This window comes from Oncorhynchus gorbuscha, linkage group LG04, assembly GCF_021184085.1.
Source record: "Oncorhynchus gorbuscha isolate QuinsamMale2020 ecotype Even-year linkage group LG04, OgorEven_v1.0, whole genome shotgun sequence".
Classification (NCBI taxonomy): domain Eukaryota; kingdom Metazoa; phylum Chordata; class Actinopteri; order Salmoniformes; family Salmonidae; genus Oncorhynchus; species Oncorhynchus gorbuscha.
In genome coordinates, this window is record NC_060176.1 from 21,936,223 (window position 1) to 21,953,944 (window position 17,722).

General features: G+C 41.5%; 1 protein-coding gene across 2 annotated transcripts; it reads left to right on the forward strand.

The window, feature by feature from the left end:
* The first annotated feature begins 2,296 nt into the window (after positions 1-2,296).
* On the forward strand, positions 2,297-17,215 carry LOC124033847 (cytoplasmic dynein 1 light intermediate chain 2-like). Of its 2 annotated transcripts, none has more exons than XM_046346212.1 (13): positions 2,297-2,616; positions 3,388-3,461; positions 3,638-3,754; positions 3,927-4,157; positions 7,422-7,588; positions 10,085-10,178; positions 10,310-10,445; positions 11,433-11,544; positions 11,651-11,710; positions 12,277-12,321; positions 12,471-12,588; positions 13,183-13,311; positions 13,937-17,215. In XM_046346212.1, the coding sequence occupies exons 1-13, from the start codon at positions 2,522-2,524 to the stop codon at positions 14,041-14,043; spliced, it is 1,485 nt and encodes a 494-aa protein (XP_046202168.1). In that variant the 5' UTR covers positions 2,297-2,521; the 3' UTR covers positions 14,044-17,215. The 2 variants fall into 2 exon arrangements, with proteins under 2 accessions (XP_046202168.1, XP_046202169.1); XM_046346213.1 differs by having other exon boundaries at positions 2,479-2,616; positions 13,942-17,215.
* Positions 17,216-17,722: the final 507 nt, after the last annotated feature.

The following is a 17,722-nucleotide window of genomic DNA, read 5'->3' on the forward strand; positions in this document are numbered from 1 at the left end:
ACAACTGTTGAATTTGGCGCATGTGACAAATACAATTGGATTTGATTGGCACTTAAAAGGGAATGACCTTTTCCAAGACATGAAAACATTAATTTCCATTCAATTATGTAGTCAGTAAACTCAATTGTCACAAGCTCACCCGACACTGTTCATGTGCCTTAGGGAATAAACAACCTATTTGTCAGCCTTACTATACCAAAGTTCTTTCCCATGCAGGCAGTGTTAAGCGGCATGAAACATGAGAAAATGCTTCCTTTATCACCACTACCAGTCGATTGTTCATTTGTTAGATTTACTTTGGTTGAGGGTAAGTTTATAGACTTCCTATACACCTCAAGTATAACGTTTTATGGTTTGTGTGCTCAGTTCCACTTACTAGGCTCTACAAAGCACATCATATGCATTCAATCACAAGGGTTTTGAAGAACCAAGTTCTGGAAGGCAATATTACTATGAGAACAGTGTCACCTTCTGTCTCTACTATGGAATTACATCGACTGTTTGCTATGAGAGTATCTTTCATGGTAATGTGAACTCATAGCTTACTGTTTGGTAGTAAGCGTTTATTAGTTTAAAGGACACACTATCCAATCTATAAGTTTTGTTTGGAATGCAAGGTCTTGTATCAGAACTGATGCCGGATGTATGAGGGGTGCATAAAACCTCTTAGGAATTGCTGAGAAGGTAGCCTAATTGTGTGTGCTAGTGAAAAAAATATAAGGGCACTGAGCATGCTGGAATGACAAGTTCAATAAATGTAATATATTGTATTGCAGTGTAGCAAAATTAGTGTAATTGAGCAGAAAAGCAGAACAGGGGCTTGTTCTCCTCAAGCCAAGCCTCTGACAAAAACCTGTTCCTAATACAATTGGTAAAAGTATATGTTTTCAATCGTGAACACTTTAAAGCTTTTACTTTGAAATCCGCTAGCACACCGCTAGCAAAATGTATTCACTCACTACTTTAAATCGCCCTGGATAAGAGTGTCTGTTAAATGGCTAAAATTTCAAACGTAAAGGTATCCATCTTCTTGCAGCCCCGCTACGCACACACCGGTGTCTCTGTTCATTAATTCAATCTTGTGGAAGACCTAAGAAAATTGAATTCAAGCAGTCGAAATGATTATATGATTAGTTGTTTAAATTCAGACATTGATTGAGCGAACCGTACACGGATCGGATAGTCTAGAAACAGACCTGTTTGGTATGTTTAGTCTAACTTTAGTCTTTAGTACAATGCTTGGTGGCTTTTAGCATAAGCTCCCTCCCTGTCTTGTCTGTCAGTAAAGCCAGTGACGCCAAGCATTGAAGGAAGGCAGCTAGCAAGTTAGCTAGCTAACTAACTAAAGTTACATTTCGCTACACCCTCAATAACATCTGCTAAATATGTGTATGTGACCAATACAATTTGCTTTATTAAGTATGCAAATACATACTGTACCAGCGTGTATTTTATCATAAGTATAAATATAGATAAAGTAAAGGCTGCAAATACAATATTTTCTCTTCCATCACTCAGTCGCGGGCAGTACCAGAGCATCATGGCAAAAATGGAAAGACTAGCCAATATAACTTCTATTATTATATTATTATTATTATAACTTCTACCCCCAGACCGTCAGGTTGCTGAATAGCCACCCAATTAGCTACCCCCTCTTGTAGCTCAGAGTTTAAGATTTTCACTGTACCTTGCATTTACAACTGCAACCATGTGCATGTGACTAAAATACACTCTCTACATCTAAATCTAGATGTTGCCTTCTTATGATTCCACTAGGTGGCATCACTTTACTTGGCTGGTATACGGTCGACTGTCTACTGCTCTATGGTATGTTCTGCTGCTCCAGTTAATTTTCTTTGGTCTTGCAACTGATGCGCAGTCAGCTCTTTCCATCCCAAACTTACCCAAATGCATTATGGCCTAGCTGCACAACTGATCCTGGACCGGTTATTAAGTGTACAATGCCAATATAAAAAAAAGAAGCCTTGCAGGATGACATCATGCAAGCCAACGCGTACTGAGCTCTCTGTTATTATGCCTGATCACAATTAGCCTACACAACACTTTCATGGCAACTTGTTATTTTACTTTGTCTTTTTTTCCCCTTTCATGAATACAGTAAATAATTGATTAAATCATGATGATATAATCAGATGTAGTTTTTGGGAGAAGGCTGTCTGAAACCTACAGTTAAGTAGATGCACTCGGTTTAGTATGCGCACAATATTGTACACTAGCCCACTTTAGATTTTTTGATTGGTCCACAGAAAAATGAGTGAGCTATTATCGCCATAAGTTATCCCATTGTTATCCCATTGACCCATTGTCTGTATCGGGTGCTTGATTGATAGCAAAATGTGGTAGGTATCCTACTTCTCTGTGTTGTTAAACTATATATTTTGCACCATCAAAGATGAGCCGCGTTCCGGGATTTGTTGCGGTGTAAATCGCGTTCACACAGTTTTAACAAGGTTCTAGGGCGCCCAAGTCGCGCCTCTCTCTTTGTGGCAGTAGAAAGAAGATGGCTCCCGTTCTGGAGAAGAAGCTCCTGGGCGCAGCCGGGGCAGGCGATAATATGGAAAATAGCAACGAAGACGAGGAAGGACAAAACCTATGGCAAGTTCAAGTACTCGTGATTTACAATGTGCTATTTTCTGTTTTTTACTAACTTGTTTAATGTGCTTTGTCACTGCCGGGTGCCCTCATCAACGGTCCCGGATGCCTTCAGAACAGTTAACTTGCTAACTCGGAGTTACAATAGCAAACGTAAGCTAGGCTACAACAACTTCGCTTTAGCTAGTTAGTGTAGCTACATAACTAACCAGTTAAAATAACAAACGAGCAAAACGTATAGATAACTAGGCATGCTAACCAATATTCACACCATATCAATCATACTAACAGGCGCGTTATAGTAACTAGCTAATTAGCCAAGTTATTGTCGTCTGATTGTGCAGGACCAAATAATGTACAGTAGCTAGCTAACGTTAACTCGCGTAGTTTCCAGCTTGACCCGAAGCCACAGAATAGTTGTTGGTCCTTGATAGTTATGGCTACACCTACATAAGTAGCTATGTTTTAATATTGCCAAGCCAGTCAAGCTTATTTTATTTATATAAAATATACAAAATTAAGAAACGATATAGCTAGCGATGCTCCGTGACAGCTGACTCACGTTACCTGGGTGACTTGACACCTTGCAAGTTGATGCTGACACTCAAAAGCTCATTTGACAAGGTAGGCTAATTATCATAACAAGTGTTAGCTAGCTAACGGTCTTGGTGGGCAGACAGACACCTACCAGTAGGCTATGTGTTAGGCCTAGGCTACTTAATTTCATCATGTGATAACTAGCAAGAAAACTAATTTAATTGTTATTCCCTTCAGGACTTCAATTCTCAGTGAGGTTTCAACACGTTCAAGTTCTAAGTTGCCATCTGGGAAGAACATATTGGTGTTTGGTAAGTGTACATCCATGGCATTTAACTTTTAATCACACCGAAAGGGAGAAGTAGCATATTTTCAGGAGAGGTTGCATATAATGTTATACAAATAATAATACATGTTTTCAGTCAAATAAACCAAATCATAAAAATAACATGATAATAACATTTCCATTTCTGCGGAAATGTTTCAGGTGAGGATGGGTCAGGAAAGACAACGATTATGGCAAAACTCCAAGGAGCAGAGCACAATAAGAAAGGAAGAGGCCTGGAGTATCTGTATCTGAATGTCCACGATGAGGACATAGATGGTATGTTCCCGGTTCAGTGGCAAAAAATACAAATGTACATGGGTTAGGCTACATGTTCCTAGTTGTAAATGAGAACTTGTTCTCAACTGGCCTACCTGGTTAAATAAAGGTGAAATAAAAATGAAAAAACATTTTATTTTTTGCATGACTGTACATCTCTGAATTTTTGCAGACCTTACACGCTGTAACGTGTGGATCCTGGATGGGGATTTATATCACAAAGGCCTGCTAAAGTTTGCAGTGACAGCAGAGTCGCTGAACGACAGTTTGGCAGTGTTTGTGGCAGACATGTCAAGACCCTGGACCATCATGGAGTCGCTCCAGAAGTGGGCCAGCGTGCTGCGTGATCATGTGGATAAGCTCAAGATTCCGCCGGAGGAGATGAGAGAGATGGAGCAGAGGAGTAAGTAGTGCTGAATCATCTACTTCACCTTGGCTGCTGCGACAAAGTGTCTGTGGGGTTGATTATCCAAGGCCAGTCCTAACATTGAACTGTGTTTGTTTGACAGTCAGACAGTATAGGTGATGATAATTGCTATCTTTTATGTTGTGAGATGCTTGTTGCTTGTGGAGCTGATGACATGGTTTTGTTTGGAAAGTGTCTGCAGCATAGTGAACATCCCAGACAGAGCCAATGAGATGGATGCTTACACAACAGATTTAGGCTACAGTTGGATGCTGGCTGGTTTTTCATTTAAACTAAAGGGAACAACAGTAGAAATCTCAGACACTGAAGTATACAATTACACATGGTCATGGTAGTTTCTAGGTCATCAGAAAGGCCCATGATTATCAGCTGTGTTCTGTCATGATGACCAAAGCCTGCTCTCTTGATCACTGTCTTATACTGAGTGCTCCCTCCTGATAATTTTAGATAAGATCATGAAGTGCCCTTTTGTGCTCTGAAGTTACAGGCTCTTACAAGAGCCTGGGGTTCTCTACGGTTCTCTTGAGAAGGCTGGGGGAAAAAGTTACTCTACTTGGACATGCTTTCGAGATTGGTTTGATTTTGCCATCAACTAAACCAATGCCATGCTTAATGTGCACATATAGACCTAGTAGATAGGTTCACCATTGTTTTTGTCATCAATCCACCGTAGGCCTATGACCTCTGGATTTAAGTGTCAGTTTTGTGACTGGAGAACCACTAGGCCTAACTGTTGACAAACTGAAATGTGTGGAAGGGGAAGTGGCAAAAACATGTTTCTGAAGGCAAAAAAAACTACTGCATTCTATGGCAAATATTGTAAATATTTTGCATAACCTGAATGCTTCTACTGGACCAATCTGTGATTAGCTGAATCTATACTGGAGGCTAAATTATATTATTTTGGTAGATGAAGACTTGGTTTGCCTTTCTCAATATAGGGAGGAAAGCTTTTGCATATGAGTCAAGCCTTTTTTTCTCCATTGTGGATTGTGTTGTACTAGTAAATAAATGTAACTTTGTTCAATAGTGTAGGCCTAATTTTGGCGACTGGTGTTTGCTGATATCCAACAAAGGTAGCCAGGCTGGCGTATGCTCCCTGTCAAACTCTTTTGTTGAATACATGCCCACCCACAGGCAGTTCCAGCTTTCTAACCTAGCAGAGTAGCATATCATCCAGACAGTGCTCATCTTTCAGGATGTCAGTAATGATGTCATCACTGCACATGCCAGACTAGTCCTACATATCCAAAGGGAGGAGGGATGGCTGGTGTCCAGGTCCAGGCGCTCTTACAGCAGTGTTGCATCATGGTTTCTTCTGACACCAGAGTGAGTCTAAGCATGGAAGGGATATCGAGTGGGCAGGACGTTCTGGCTCAGTTGAAACTGGAGCAGCTTGATGGTGTTCTGTAGCAGAACCATTCCTTGCTGTATCATGCACTGAAATAACACAGATCAACAGTTGTTCTATTCACAACTGTCATTATCAGAATTCAGTAATATCTCTCTTATGTTTCTGCATTACAGGCCATTAAGCTGAAGGGTCGTGCAGGAAAAAGGGAGTTATGCTTCACATTGTTCATAAAGTTTTATCAAGGCTAATGCTTACTGTAAAGCAATTTGGCCCCACCTATGTTTGTACTAGAATGGTTAAGTGGGCAAAGTCGAACGATGGATGAGTCACGCTCTTGTCTCTATCTGTCCTTCTGATTTAAAGTGGTGTCTGATTTATAACTGTACAGATGAAGGCTAGAAGTGTGACCACTGCACCTTTCTGACAGGCACTTTACTGTTTTTACCTCAGTAAAAACGTTTTGCCGCTCAGCAGGGTTATGTAAGAAATGTAGGCCATAACTATGTATGTCACTCCCATCAAGACAGTCTACCAAAATATCCAAGGACAAAAAACATGGCTCAATGGCTGAGAAGTGCCTGCCTAAGAATGTTATTCAAGGAAAACCATGTGAGGGGGGGCATTGTTTTTGTACAACCAGTTATTTGAGTTCTTTGGAAAAAATTGTTTGTCCAATAGTCTAAGTGCCATAGTGTTACACTAGGGAAATTGCACATTTGTATCTTTTGGTTTGTCTTCTTTAGTTGAGACTGTGGTGTCCAGGCTCTGCTGCCCCCCTGCAGCTTTAGCTGGCACAGATCAGCACCTGAACAGGCAGTCTGATCCCATACCTGCTCCCAATCAGCTGGAGTTTACATCACAGGGCCGAGGCCAGGTTGTTCTGTTTTGTTCCTGGTGGAGGACCGTCCTGTAGCAACACTGGCTCTCAGGGTCAGCCGTAACTACATTCCTCAGGTTCCTGAGGAAGGGGAACAGCCTTCCCAGACCACTACTCAGTGCTGCTGTGCTGGGATTCATACAGGGGACAGACTGCCAACACAGCTGCCTGCAGCAGTGCCACATTGGGAGTTATTCTTCTGCTTTATACCAAATTAGACCTTGTGAAAATAGACCTAGCCTTTGTGTTTTGCTGTAGCAATATGCATCCATCATTATCTTACTAATCATGTTAGAAAAGCTCTTTGGGGTGTAAATATATTAGCAAGTTGTACTAAAAGCTTTTGCACTTGTTTGCATATCTACAGACTACAGTCTCTGGGGTTGTGTCCTGTAGCAAGTCTAGGAGAAGCTAATGATAATTTTGATATTCTGTTGAGGTGGAGTCGACAGCACATAGGGGCATGCATATATAAATGATGGATGGGTTGTTGTCTGCTTGACTACAGCAGACGGTTAGTTATTTGTGTGTAAAACACAGTGGGAGTTATTTTCCAGTCTGGTTGTGGAGCAGGCAGGAGAGGAGTTGCTGTCCGATAAGCTCACATCTCTACAGACCTGGTGCAGCGAGTTCTGTAGTTTAGTGAGAATGGTTGGATCCGGAGAACAGGGAGTGTGAGGGGCTGAGTTCCTTGATAGCCAAGGGTAAGACCCCAGTCCTTCCCTACATAGCCTACAGGACAGGAAATCAGAAACTCAACATCATCTGTTAAGAATGGGGACAAACATTTTTTTTTCTCAATTTCTTGTAACTTGGTCTTTAAAAACTCAGGGCCCTAGTTATGGAGTACCCATTTGTGATGCTGTCCTGCATGCTTTATTTCAATCAGAAGAAAATATATGCTCTCTATACCACCTGTGTTTAAATCTTGTAAAGATTATTGATCCTCCAAATGAAGGTTCATTGCGACTGGCCTAACCAATGCGGCCGTCCCCTGTCTGCCCCACAGTGGTGAAGGCCTTCCAGGAGTACACAGAGCCGGAGGGAGCCGACCCAGCCTCTCCCCAGAGACGGGCTCCCCCTGCAGGGGGGGAAGACGAGGGCGTGGTGCTACCGCTCGGGGAAAACGTTCTCACACACAACTTGGGCATTCCAGTGCTAATAGTTTGCACAAAGGTAAGTTGAGGCTGGTTGAATACAGGTACCTGAAATAAGTAGCTTTCCATTTTTAGGCACCAGTATTGAAATGAATAGCCAATTTTTGTACTAAAAGATTTTAAATTACACTGAGCCTCAGATTCCCCACGGGCCCACTACTAACTAGTACACCGTTGACTCTCCACTCTGGCAGTCCATTTCATGGTTGGTGCCTGATCATCCCCTGTCTTGGGTTGCTGGTTTTTAGTGTTGCCCGTGATGCAGCATCTTCAGCCCATGAAAGCACCACATTATTCCTTGTCCATGAGCTTCTGGCAAATGGCTGCTTTAAAAGAACACACTGTTGTCAGTCGTCAGCACTTCACATGGTAGTTATGACGAGGACTAGTGAATGTGTTATTTTCACTGCTCACTGTTTTTCTGTTTCACTTCTACCTTTAGGGAGAAAATGGTTATTTCACTCCTGGAGAATTAATCTTGGTCTTTAGTACAGTTTGTTGAATATACTCAGAGCATTAGTGAAGTGTCCTCTCTTCAGGCGCTATACATAGGGAATTTGTGGATTTGAAGTGTGCTATGTCTTCGAAGAAACTGCTGTTCCATATTTTCAGACTATTTGCTGTATTTTCTTTTGATTACATTTTTAGTTTTTGGAATTTTACCCCCTTTTTCTCCCCAATTTTATAATATTATGATCTTGTCTCATCCCTGTAACTCCTTAACGGGCTCAGGAGAGATGAAGGTCGAGCCATGCGTGCTCCTAAACATGACCCGTCAAACCGCGCTTCTTAACACCCGCTCGTTTAACCCAGAAGCTAGCCTCACCAACGTGTCGGAGAAAACGCTGTTCAACTGATGACAGAAGTCAGCCTGCTGGTGCCTGGCCTGCCACAAGGAGTCGCTAGAGTGCGATGAGCCAAGTAAATCCCGTCCCGGCCAAACCTTTTTTGTTGTTGAATTTTACCCCTTTTTCTCCCCAATTTCGTGGTATCCAATTGTTTAGTAGCTACTATCTTGTCTCATCGCTACAACTCCCAAACGGGCTCGGTTGGTTGAAAGTCATGCTTCCTCCGATACACAACCCAACCAAGCCGCACTGCTTCTTAACACAGCGCGCATCCAACCCGGAAGCCAGCCGCACCAATGTGTTGGAGGAAACACTGTGCACCTGGAAACCTTGGTTAGCGCGCACTGCGCCCGGCCCGCCACAGGAGTCGCTGGTGCACGATGAGACAAGGATATCCCTACCGGCCAAACCCTCCCTAACCCGGACGACGCTAGGCCAATTGTGCGTCGCCCCACGGACCTCGCGGCCGGTTCCGTCAGAGCCTCTAGTGGCACAGCTGGCGCTGCAGTACAGTGCCCTTAACCACTGCGCCACCCGGGAGGCCCCAAACCTTCTAACCCGGACGACGCTGGGCCAATTATGCACCGCACTATGGGGCTCCCGGTCATGGCCGGTTGTGACACAGCTTGGGATCAAACCCCAGGCATTAGTGACGCTGCGATGCAGTGCCTTAGACCGCTGTGCCATTCGGGAGGCCATTTGCTGCATTTTCTAAATCCATTATGTCATTGATTTTGATTGACCGATTGAGTGCAATGTATAGTTCTCACTAACTGCTGCAGTTTACAGAGCTATAAGGAATGTGAATGCCAGTTTACTCGGTGACACAGATACACAGGTTACATTATTAAGCATGCTTGCAGATACCATAGACTTTCAGTCATTGTGCTAATGCTAGTTAGCATTGTCTCGCAAAACTACCTCAAACTTCCTTCATACTGGACACAGACATATAAAAATGGTATCCACAAGTTCATCTGACTCTGGGGAAGTAGATAAAGAACATCATTGCTAAAATGGCAAATATCCCTATAAGTCCCAATGATTGTTGCACTTGGGTATGCATATTTAATGATGGGCTACTGCATATTTAACCAGGCCTGCTGTCTTTACTACTGCCATTTATTTTCTTTTTTTTCAGGAAGTAGCTAGCCTGGCATTCCCTGAGTCATGCTCAGCCAGTTAGCCCTGTTGTTGTCAAGGTTACCATCTTGTGGTCACTGTGGGGAAGTTTATCTGTGTGTGAGAGACAGGGTGGTGCCTGCCTGCAGGATTTTACTGCTCCTTCCTAGAGGGAGGGAGGAGGGGAACTTGCAAGCGAGTGGAGGGGAGGAGAGCGGAAGTGAGGGAGGGTCGTGGCTGAGACTAAAAGGGAGGCATGGCGAAGTGAGCAAAGTCATTTTTATGTTCTGCAGGAGGGTATGGTTTTCTTGCTCCAGTTGTTGCTGTGTACTTCGCTCTTTCTCGCAATCTCTCTTTCAGTTCAATTCAAAGGGATTTATTGGCATGGGAAACATATGTTTACATTTGCCGAAGCAAGTGAAATAGATAAACAAAGTGGAATAAAAAATGAACAGTGAACATTACACTCACAAGTTTAAAAGGAATAGACATTTCAAATATATTTATGGCAATGTACAGTGTTATAACAATGTCTCTCTCCACAGTGTGATGCAGTCAGTGTTTTAGAGAAGGAGCACGACTTCAGAGAGGAGCACTTCGACTTCATCCAGTCCCACATCCGACGATTCTGCTTACAGTGTATCCTTTCTACTCAAACACAACACTCACCCTTAGAATGACCGGCCCCACCATGGATATACAATTTTATGTGTTCTATTTAATTTTGTGCCCTATCATGTCTCTGCATGTTCCTTAACCTCACCTGACAGATGGAGCTGCCTTGATTTACACATCCGTCAAAGAGGAGAAGAACCTGGACCTCCTCTATAAATACATAGTCCACAAAATATACGACTTCCAGTTCACCACGCCTGCCTTAGTGGTGGAGAAGGATGCTATTTTAATGTAAGTGAATGCTTTGTTAGGTGCCCACATATTGGGGTAACAAGACTATATGAAATCATAAATTTCCATCTCGTGATTTGCCCTTTCATTTCCTCAAAAATAAAAAGGAGATCTACATTTTTAAAAATGTGTCATTTAGCATAGGGGTTTCCAAACTTCCAGCATTGGGGAACACCTTGCGCACCCAATGTCTATGGTCACAAGCACTGTTTATGACACAAACATTCCACACCCCTCTTGTTGGTGGAGAAAATGTTGTAGGTTCAAAGCTTATTTCCTGCAGTTCTACACATTTCTTTATGTGGTGCAAAGAACATTTTGCCGTTTTTAAAGCAATTTTTTTTTTTGCAATTCTATACATTGTGCCAATGTAATGTGTATTCGTGATATTTGAGTGACAAAGAAATTACAACCATCTTTGGGATAAAAAAAGAATTAAAAGAATGTTGGCTGACATGGGCTAGTTGATCTGGACATTTCTGACAATTATAAATATCTCTAAGATATGCAATAACTAACATGACAAGAGGAATTGATGATGTATTACCCAATTGAAATTAACCTTGTGCATTCTACTATTACAACTTTCAAGAGTAAGCTTAAAGCTGGACTGAGTTCAAACATTTATAAATGTTATTTTTTAAATTGGAGGGGGGGGGCATTGCGTCCCCCCCTGCCAACCCCTCGCACCCCTCCACAGTTTGGGAACCACTGATTTAGCAGACACGCTTATCTAGAGTGAGTTACAGTAGCAATTAGGGTTAAGTGCTTTGCTCAAGGGCACATCGACAGATTTTTCACCTAGTTGGCTCAGAGATTCGAACCAGCTAACTTTCAGATACTGGCCCAACGCCATTAAAAGCTAGGCTTTTAACTGGTGGACAGTTCTGAAGTTATATGAATGTGCACTGTATTGCCTTTGAAAGTTATTGTAACAAACTATTTGTCATTGCTTGAGGACCAAACAAAACTGTTTTCTTTTCCTAGTCCATCTGGATGGGACAATGAGAAGAAGATTGCAATTTTGCATGAAAATTTCACAACGGTGAGACCTGAAGACCCCTTTGAAGACTTCATCATGAAGCCTCCAGTACGGAAGGTATGATCATGAGACTTCTACAGATTACATGTCTTGGACTTTTGGAATTTTACTAATGTTCCTTATGCAACTCCCTTGGTTTGACATTCATGTCTTCTCTTTCTAGCTGGTTCATGATAAGGAGGTAAATGCAGAGGACGAGCAGGTTTTCCTTATGAAGCAACAGGTATGTGTATTTGTTTACATTCTAGATCACACAGTTCTGGAATTCCTTTCATGTTTGCAATTTCATGTTATCTCCTCTTCTAAAGATCCACACTAGATGGTAGTGAGTTGAGAAAAAAAATAATTGGTTTTGTTCAAAGCTGGGATTGTGGATAGTGGAGCCAGTTTAATTTTATTAGCCTTTCCCAGGCTTCAAAGCCTGGGGTTCCTATTCTGCACTTCCTCATGGGCCAATCAGATGCCTGGGAACTCCCAGTGCTTTAGCGTAATTGGTTGAAAGGGTGTTGTTTCTGAGAGATCACGTGGTTGCCTCAGGGCGAAGCGCGCTTCCTCTTTGTAGTGTGCTTCAGTCAGTCCCTGTAAGGTCCAGCTACCTGTATCCATCCATACAATGTTTGTTTCTACTATGCCCATAATCTGTGATGTAAAAAAGTGTTTCTGGGAATGTTATGGGGGTTGGAAAATATAAGATACAAATGCAGAATTCTATGGGCCAAATTATTTCAGGAAAAATGTGAAAATAAAATATTGTCTCACCATTTTTTAAATTTTTTGTCTGTTCTTAAGTCTTTGCTGGCTAAGCAGCCGGCCACACCAACAAGAGGAGCAACAGTAAGTGTGATAACATCTACCACTTTTTTTCTTTTCATTGCCACATTTTCTTAACATGCGTGTTGGATGACAATTATTTCATCACTAGGAGCCGTGATTAATTTAAATTGCCTCACTACTCCGCTCTTTGTCTTCTGTCTGTGTTTCAGGAATCTCCTGGACGGACTGCTTCTGGCTCTCCTCGACCCACTGGCCGTACAGGCTGTACCAATGTGGCCAGCGTCTCGCCAATGACCGCGGTCAAGAAACCTGACCCCAACATGAAGGGTAATTTGGACCACTGGAACTTTACTACACACCCTTTATTTCTGTTTTTACAGAGTGTCATTGAAACTGTTGTATGAGAACTGGCAGTCATTTGGGCAACACTTCTTTTGGGTGTTGGAAGTGTGTGACTGCTGTCTAACCACTGCCCCCCCTGAGGTCGCCATTGAAATAATTCCATTAACAATAGATTCCTGCACACCTCCCTCCGCTGGCCTTGCTTGGGGAGAAATATTGACATTTTCTCCATTAAGCTCAGTGGGGGAACTGTGCATGCCAGCGTGAATAGATCCGCTTAAATTAAACCAAATTTATTTGAGACCTGCAACCCCACCCTGTTGTTAAGGCCATGTGGAGAGGAAAGGATTTGGATACACTATACAAAAACGGTCAGTTAATCCTCTAGGAATGCATGTGCATTGAATTATGTAAATGGTGTTCCAGTTAAAGTATGATCATGTATTTGCACTGTTTTTTTATGACAATTATGAATATCATGATCATACAGTAATAACTGTTACGTTTCTGAATTGTATGGAAGAGCGATCTCTCATTTAAATATCATGGTTCTGCTTGTCTCATGTGTTTGTGTCTCAGGGGCAGCAGCAAACGAGGGAGTGCTGGCCAACTTCTTTAACAGCCTTTTGAGTAAAAAGACTGGGTCCCCTGGGAGTCCAGGCACCGGAGCTGCAGGAGCAGGATCTCCAGGATCTGTCAAGAAAACAGGTATGGCCTCCTCTGGCCTGGCCCTCCAGGCTGTCACTGGCTTCTCTCTGGTTTAACTGCCTCTTGTTGCCTTTGGGCCATGCTGTTGTCTGGAGGTTTACCCCTAGAGCCTGAAAGAGAGGGACTTCTTGGCAGGTCCTAGAGGAGAAAAAGAGTTCCACTAAACTCCTCTGCCACTGGAGGAACTAGTGAAAGGCCTGTATGCATGGGACACCACAGCTGTTACCAATGTGTCATTCTCTGGCTGCAAAATGTCACACAACCACCCAAATGACACCAAGCACATACCACGGCTCACTTCTTATTTCTCTCGTTTTTGTTTGTTCATTCAGTATGAATTTGTATTAACCCATTATCTCAGCATACTTGCATGGCCTTGTGTCCTAATGGCCTTGTGCAGCTAATGACATAACTGAAAGAATATGCATGGAATGTGTTTTAATGTCTCAGGATTGGTTTTGCATGTGTGCGTGCACCTGTCACGTGATGCAACTGAAGTCATTTAGCATGGGACCACATCTCGTCAGTTTTCATCCGCTTGCTGGCCTGGCCATAACAGTCCATTTCTAGTACAGGCACAGAAGCTACAGGAGATTACTTTCTGTTCTCTCTTTTATTTTCCAAGGGCAGAAGCCGGTTTTGACTGACGTCCAGGCAGAGTTGGATAGAATGACTCGCAAACCGGACTCCATGGTTACAGCTAACAACACACCAACAGAGAATGAAGTGTGAACGCAACAACAGCATTGTCCACTGCAAATACTGGAAAACCAACACACAAGCATAAAAAAAAACAAAATAAGACCAAATTCCCAATGTGTATATCAGTCAGCAGACAGTAGTTTTGCCAAATGAGTTTGAGATGCTATCAGATATATTGGTTATTTTGGTAATATGGAGAAAGAACGAAAGGTGGAGGTTTGGAGAAGGAGGAAGTTGAAGACTTGGCTGTATCTATCCTTATTACTTCAATTGTAATGTTTTTTTTTGCAAGGGATGTCGGGTTAAGTAATGCGTGCACACTCCTTGGGAGGCAGCCAAATCCCCTGGTCTGCGAGCCCTCCGTTAGCTAGGGGATACACCATCTCTCACAAGCTTAAAGAGTGGACAAGTGCTGTGGCCTCTTGTTCAGCTAATATTATGGAAGGAAAGCAGTTGTGATAAGAACAATTAAACCCTAAATATATTCATTAAAAAAATGAAATACTTGCAAGTGTATGTAGTATGTAAAAAAGGTTAGATATGATACTGATGTATTTATATATGAAAAAATCATTTTTTTTTTTCTGCACTGTTTGTGATTAGAAAAGGGTTTAGATAGCTATATCTCATAACATGTTAAACTCCACTGACGTCATGACACTAATGTGACGAATACAGATAGCTGAAGGCAAACAGTGGCATCTGCCTACAAAATGACAGGTCCAACTAGTCATCTTTAAGGATTCTGTAAATATCAGCGAAATTGCAATTCAAACTTTGGTTTTATTTTGTACAAAATGCAATTATTTTACAAAATTATGAAGAAATGTCTGGGATAAATTGAGCACAGTTGGGATTGGCAAGTGTAGAGTTTGCAAGGAACGCTCTTTTGCCTAGAGGTGTTTTGGGGGCAGCATCTTTCCTACTATAACTCCCAAGTGCCTGGCTCAGTAACTGTTTGTGTCATAGTAGAGCTGCTTGTCTACTTAAAGAGGAAATGCACTGTAGCACCAACGGTAAAATGTTGTCCAGTTCGGTCATTCAAGTAATTTATTTTTTTTGTATAACAAGTCTGGTCTTTGCATAAGGTTTCAAAAGAAATGTAGCTTACTTCTGTGGCCTAGATGACATTGTTCACTTGAGCAATAATGAGAATGCCTTTCATTTTATAAACTGTAAAGGTATCTAGATGAAGATTTTTAGAAGTAACCACAAGTTTAGAGTTTGTGTCCCCCAGATGAACACTTGCGTGGTTTAAACCACTCACTTGTGCGGCCAAAGCATTTGGAAATCAATTACTACGGATTTAATGAAATGGGTTATCCTTAAGAAGGAAATTTAGCTCTGTTCTTTTTGAGTTTCAAATGTTTTATACAAGCTATATGGCAGGTCAGGTTAAACATTCCCGATTTCTACATGATGTTGGTGTAGAAATTGTGGCCCAGTAGGAAATTGCATTGTCCACAGATCTTTAGTGTGATCTTCAGTGCCCATTTACAATGTTGACTTTTTGCCTTCAGTGTACATACAGTTCACAATTTGTCCATCTGTGCACCCTGCCTTCACTCAGTGTAGATCTTAGTCAATATTATCAGCCTTTGCTTGTGTCCTTGTAGGTTTTTAAATTGTCCTAGTTCTGCCAATGTTTTTTGTAAACTTTTGAACAATTACATCCAATCTAATATTGTACCATATCAAATTATTTGTAAAAATTGTAAGATTATTTGATTAATCACAATGAAATAACTAAATGATCACCTTCAAATCTACGTACAGTCTAGCTATGGTTAATTTGCAGATCAGCAATTGTAACATGGATTTAATAAACTGTAAGAGCAGATACTTGGCTTTTAAAACAACAGAAACTACATAGAATTGGAACCTGGAACCAAAGATGCTGCAATTGGTGTGTGTAAATAGTCTCATTTGATTTCCAGGTGACCATCCCCCCCCTGGCCCTGCATAGAACACCCATCATTCCAAAGTACATTCTAAGGTGGTCCGTGTACATAACCCCTACTTGAGTTGCCAGGCTAACACGGTTTTATTTTGCTCTGGGGGGGAATCACAAGACCAAGAGGTGTGCAGTCTACTTTATTTTGCATGAACCAATCTGTAGTAAGAATAAGATGAGAATGGGCTGGATTTTGATTGTATCAAAATGAAGCGCTTATATTCATTGGGCAGAAATTTGCATCTTAAGTTCAGTTTCTGAAATTCAAGCACAATATTGGGACACCCAGGAGTATTTCTTATGTTGAAATAAGCACTTTCATTTAGAGAGCTGTAATGAACCCCCAGCTGTTATTGTTTAAACTAGAGAATGCATACTCTTCTTCCTGCCGGCTTAGAACGTGTATTGATGAATTACAAGTATGACGCACTTAATATTGCGTTAATATGTTGGGGATTAGCAGTATAACGAACATGGCCCTGGCAGTCAAATCTGCTCCAGACTTTTAAACCTCAACCTTTATGGAGGTTTTTAAGAATTCCACATCTAAAATGCATGTCAATGCTCTAGTTTTTCGGGTGTATTTCTGTAACACCTGCTCATTGCAGAGCATCTCAGTATGATTCTGTTCTATTTTCTGCACAACAATGGTTTCTGTTTGCATATAGGATAGATATCTTTTAGGGTGGTAACAGCCTAGAAATTCATGAACTCGTTCACTTCTCTGTTTGTCTCCACATAGTTACTAAACATCAGCATTAGCCAAACAGAAATCTGTATGTTTGGCTAGTACATTAAGGAAACGTACTCACTCTGCTTGATTTCCAAATTGCAAGTTTTTGATGATTGGATATCCCCAAGATTGAATGAAAAAGCTTAAGCTTAAGTTAAAAGCGACTGCTCTATACATCATCTTAGTGCTATGCCTTCAGCCCATGAAAATATACACCTATAGGAGATTTTTAAGCTTTTGCTTACAAGTCCATTTTATTCAGGATATAAACACCTTTTAACCACATGGAGTACTGTGTTTGTGCCCTGGACATATTCAAATGAGTGTGATTGTATGCTTTAACATGATGCAGTATGCAGCCATGTGGCATCTCGCTTTTTGTGCCGACAAAGATAAGGAAAAGTGTCTGTCAGCTCTGGCTTCAATAAAACAAAGAATCCAGACTACTTTTGTATCCCTTTGTCTCAAATCATGATACTGTGTGTAGGTGGCAAGTAAAATCCACATTGAATATTGCTCTGTTTCACTGTTTAATTTACTGGTATTCAGTGTGGATTCTAGAAGTGACACCATTGGGTACATATTAGGTAGTCATTTTATCAAACCCCTCAACCTACCAGTTGTCACTGAGTAGCATGTGAATGGACTATAAGTGGAAGTGAAATAAGAATATCACCCTAGTTACTTTTCCCTTGTGAACAATTGATTGTCAGGGTCAGTACTCTGAAGTACTTAGGATTTCTCATGACCTTGACCATGAGATGGCAGTGCAGTGTTTTTCCAGACACAAGGACAGTAAGACACTTAAGTGCGATTTGTTTGTCCTTGCCCTACAACTGAACCCACTTTGGAGCTGAACAGATGATAGTGATCAGTTTTTATTCTTTATGTTTAAATGTCTGTCATCCCTTTTAGTAGACATTACTTACGCTGATGGTCAGAGTAAGTAATGTAGCCTATAGTTATTTTATGAATTATTCCTTTTTGAAAAGTGGTGAATATTTGTTTTGCTTGTTCTGTGT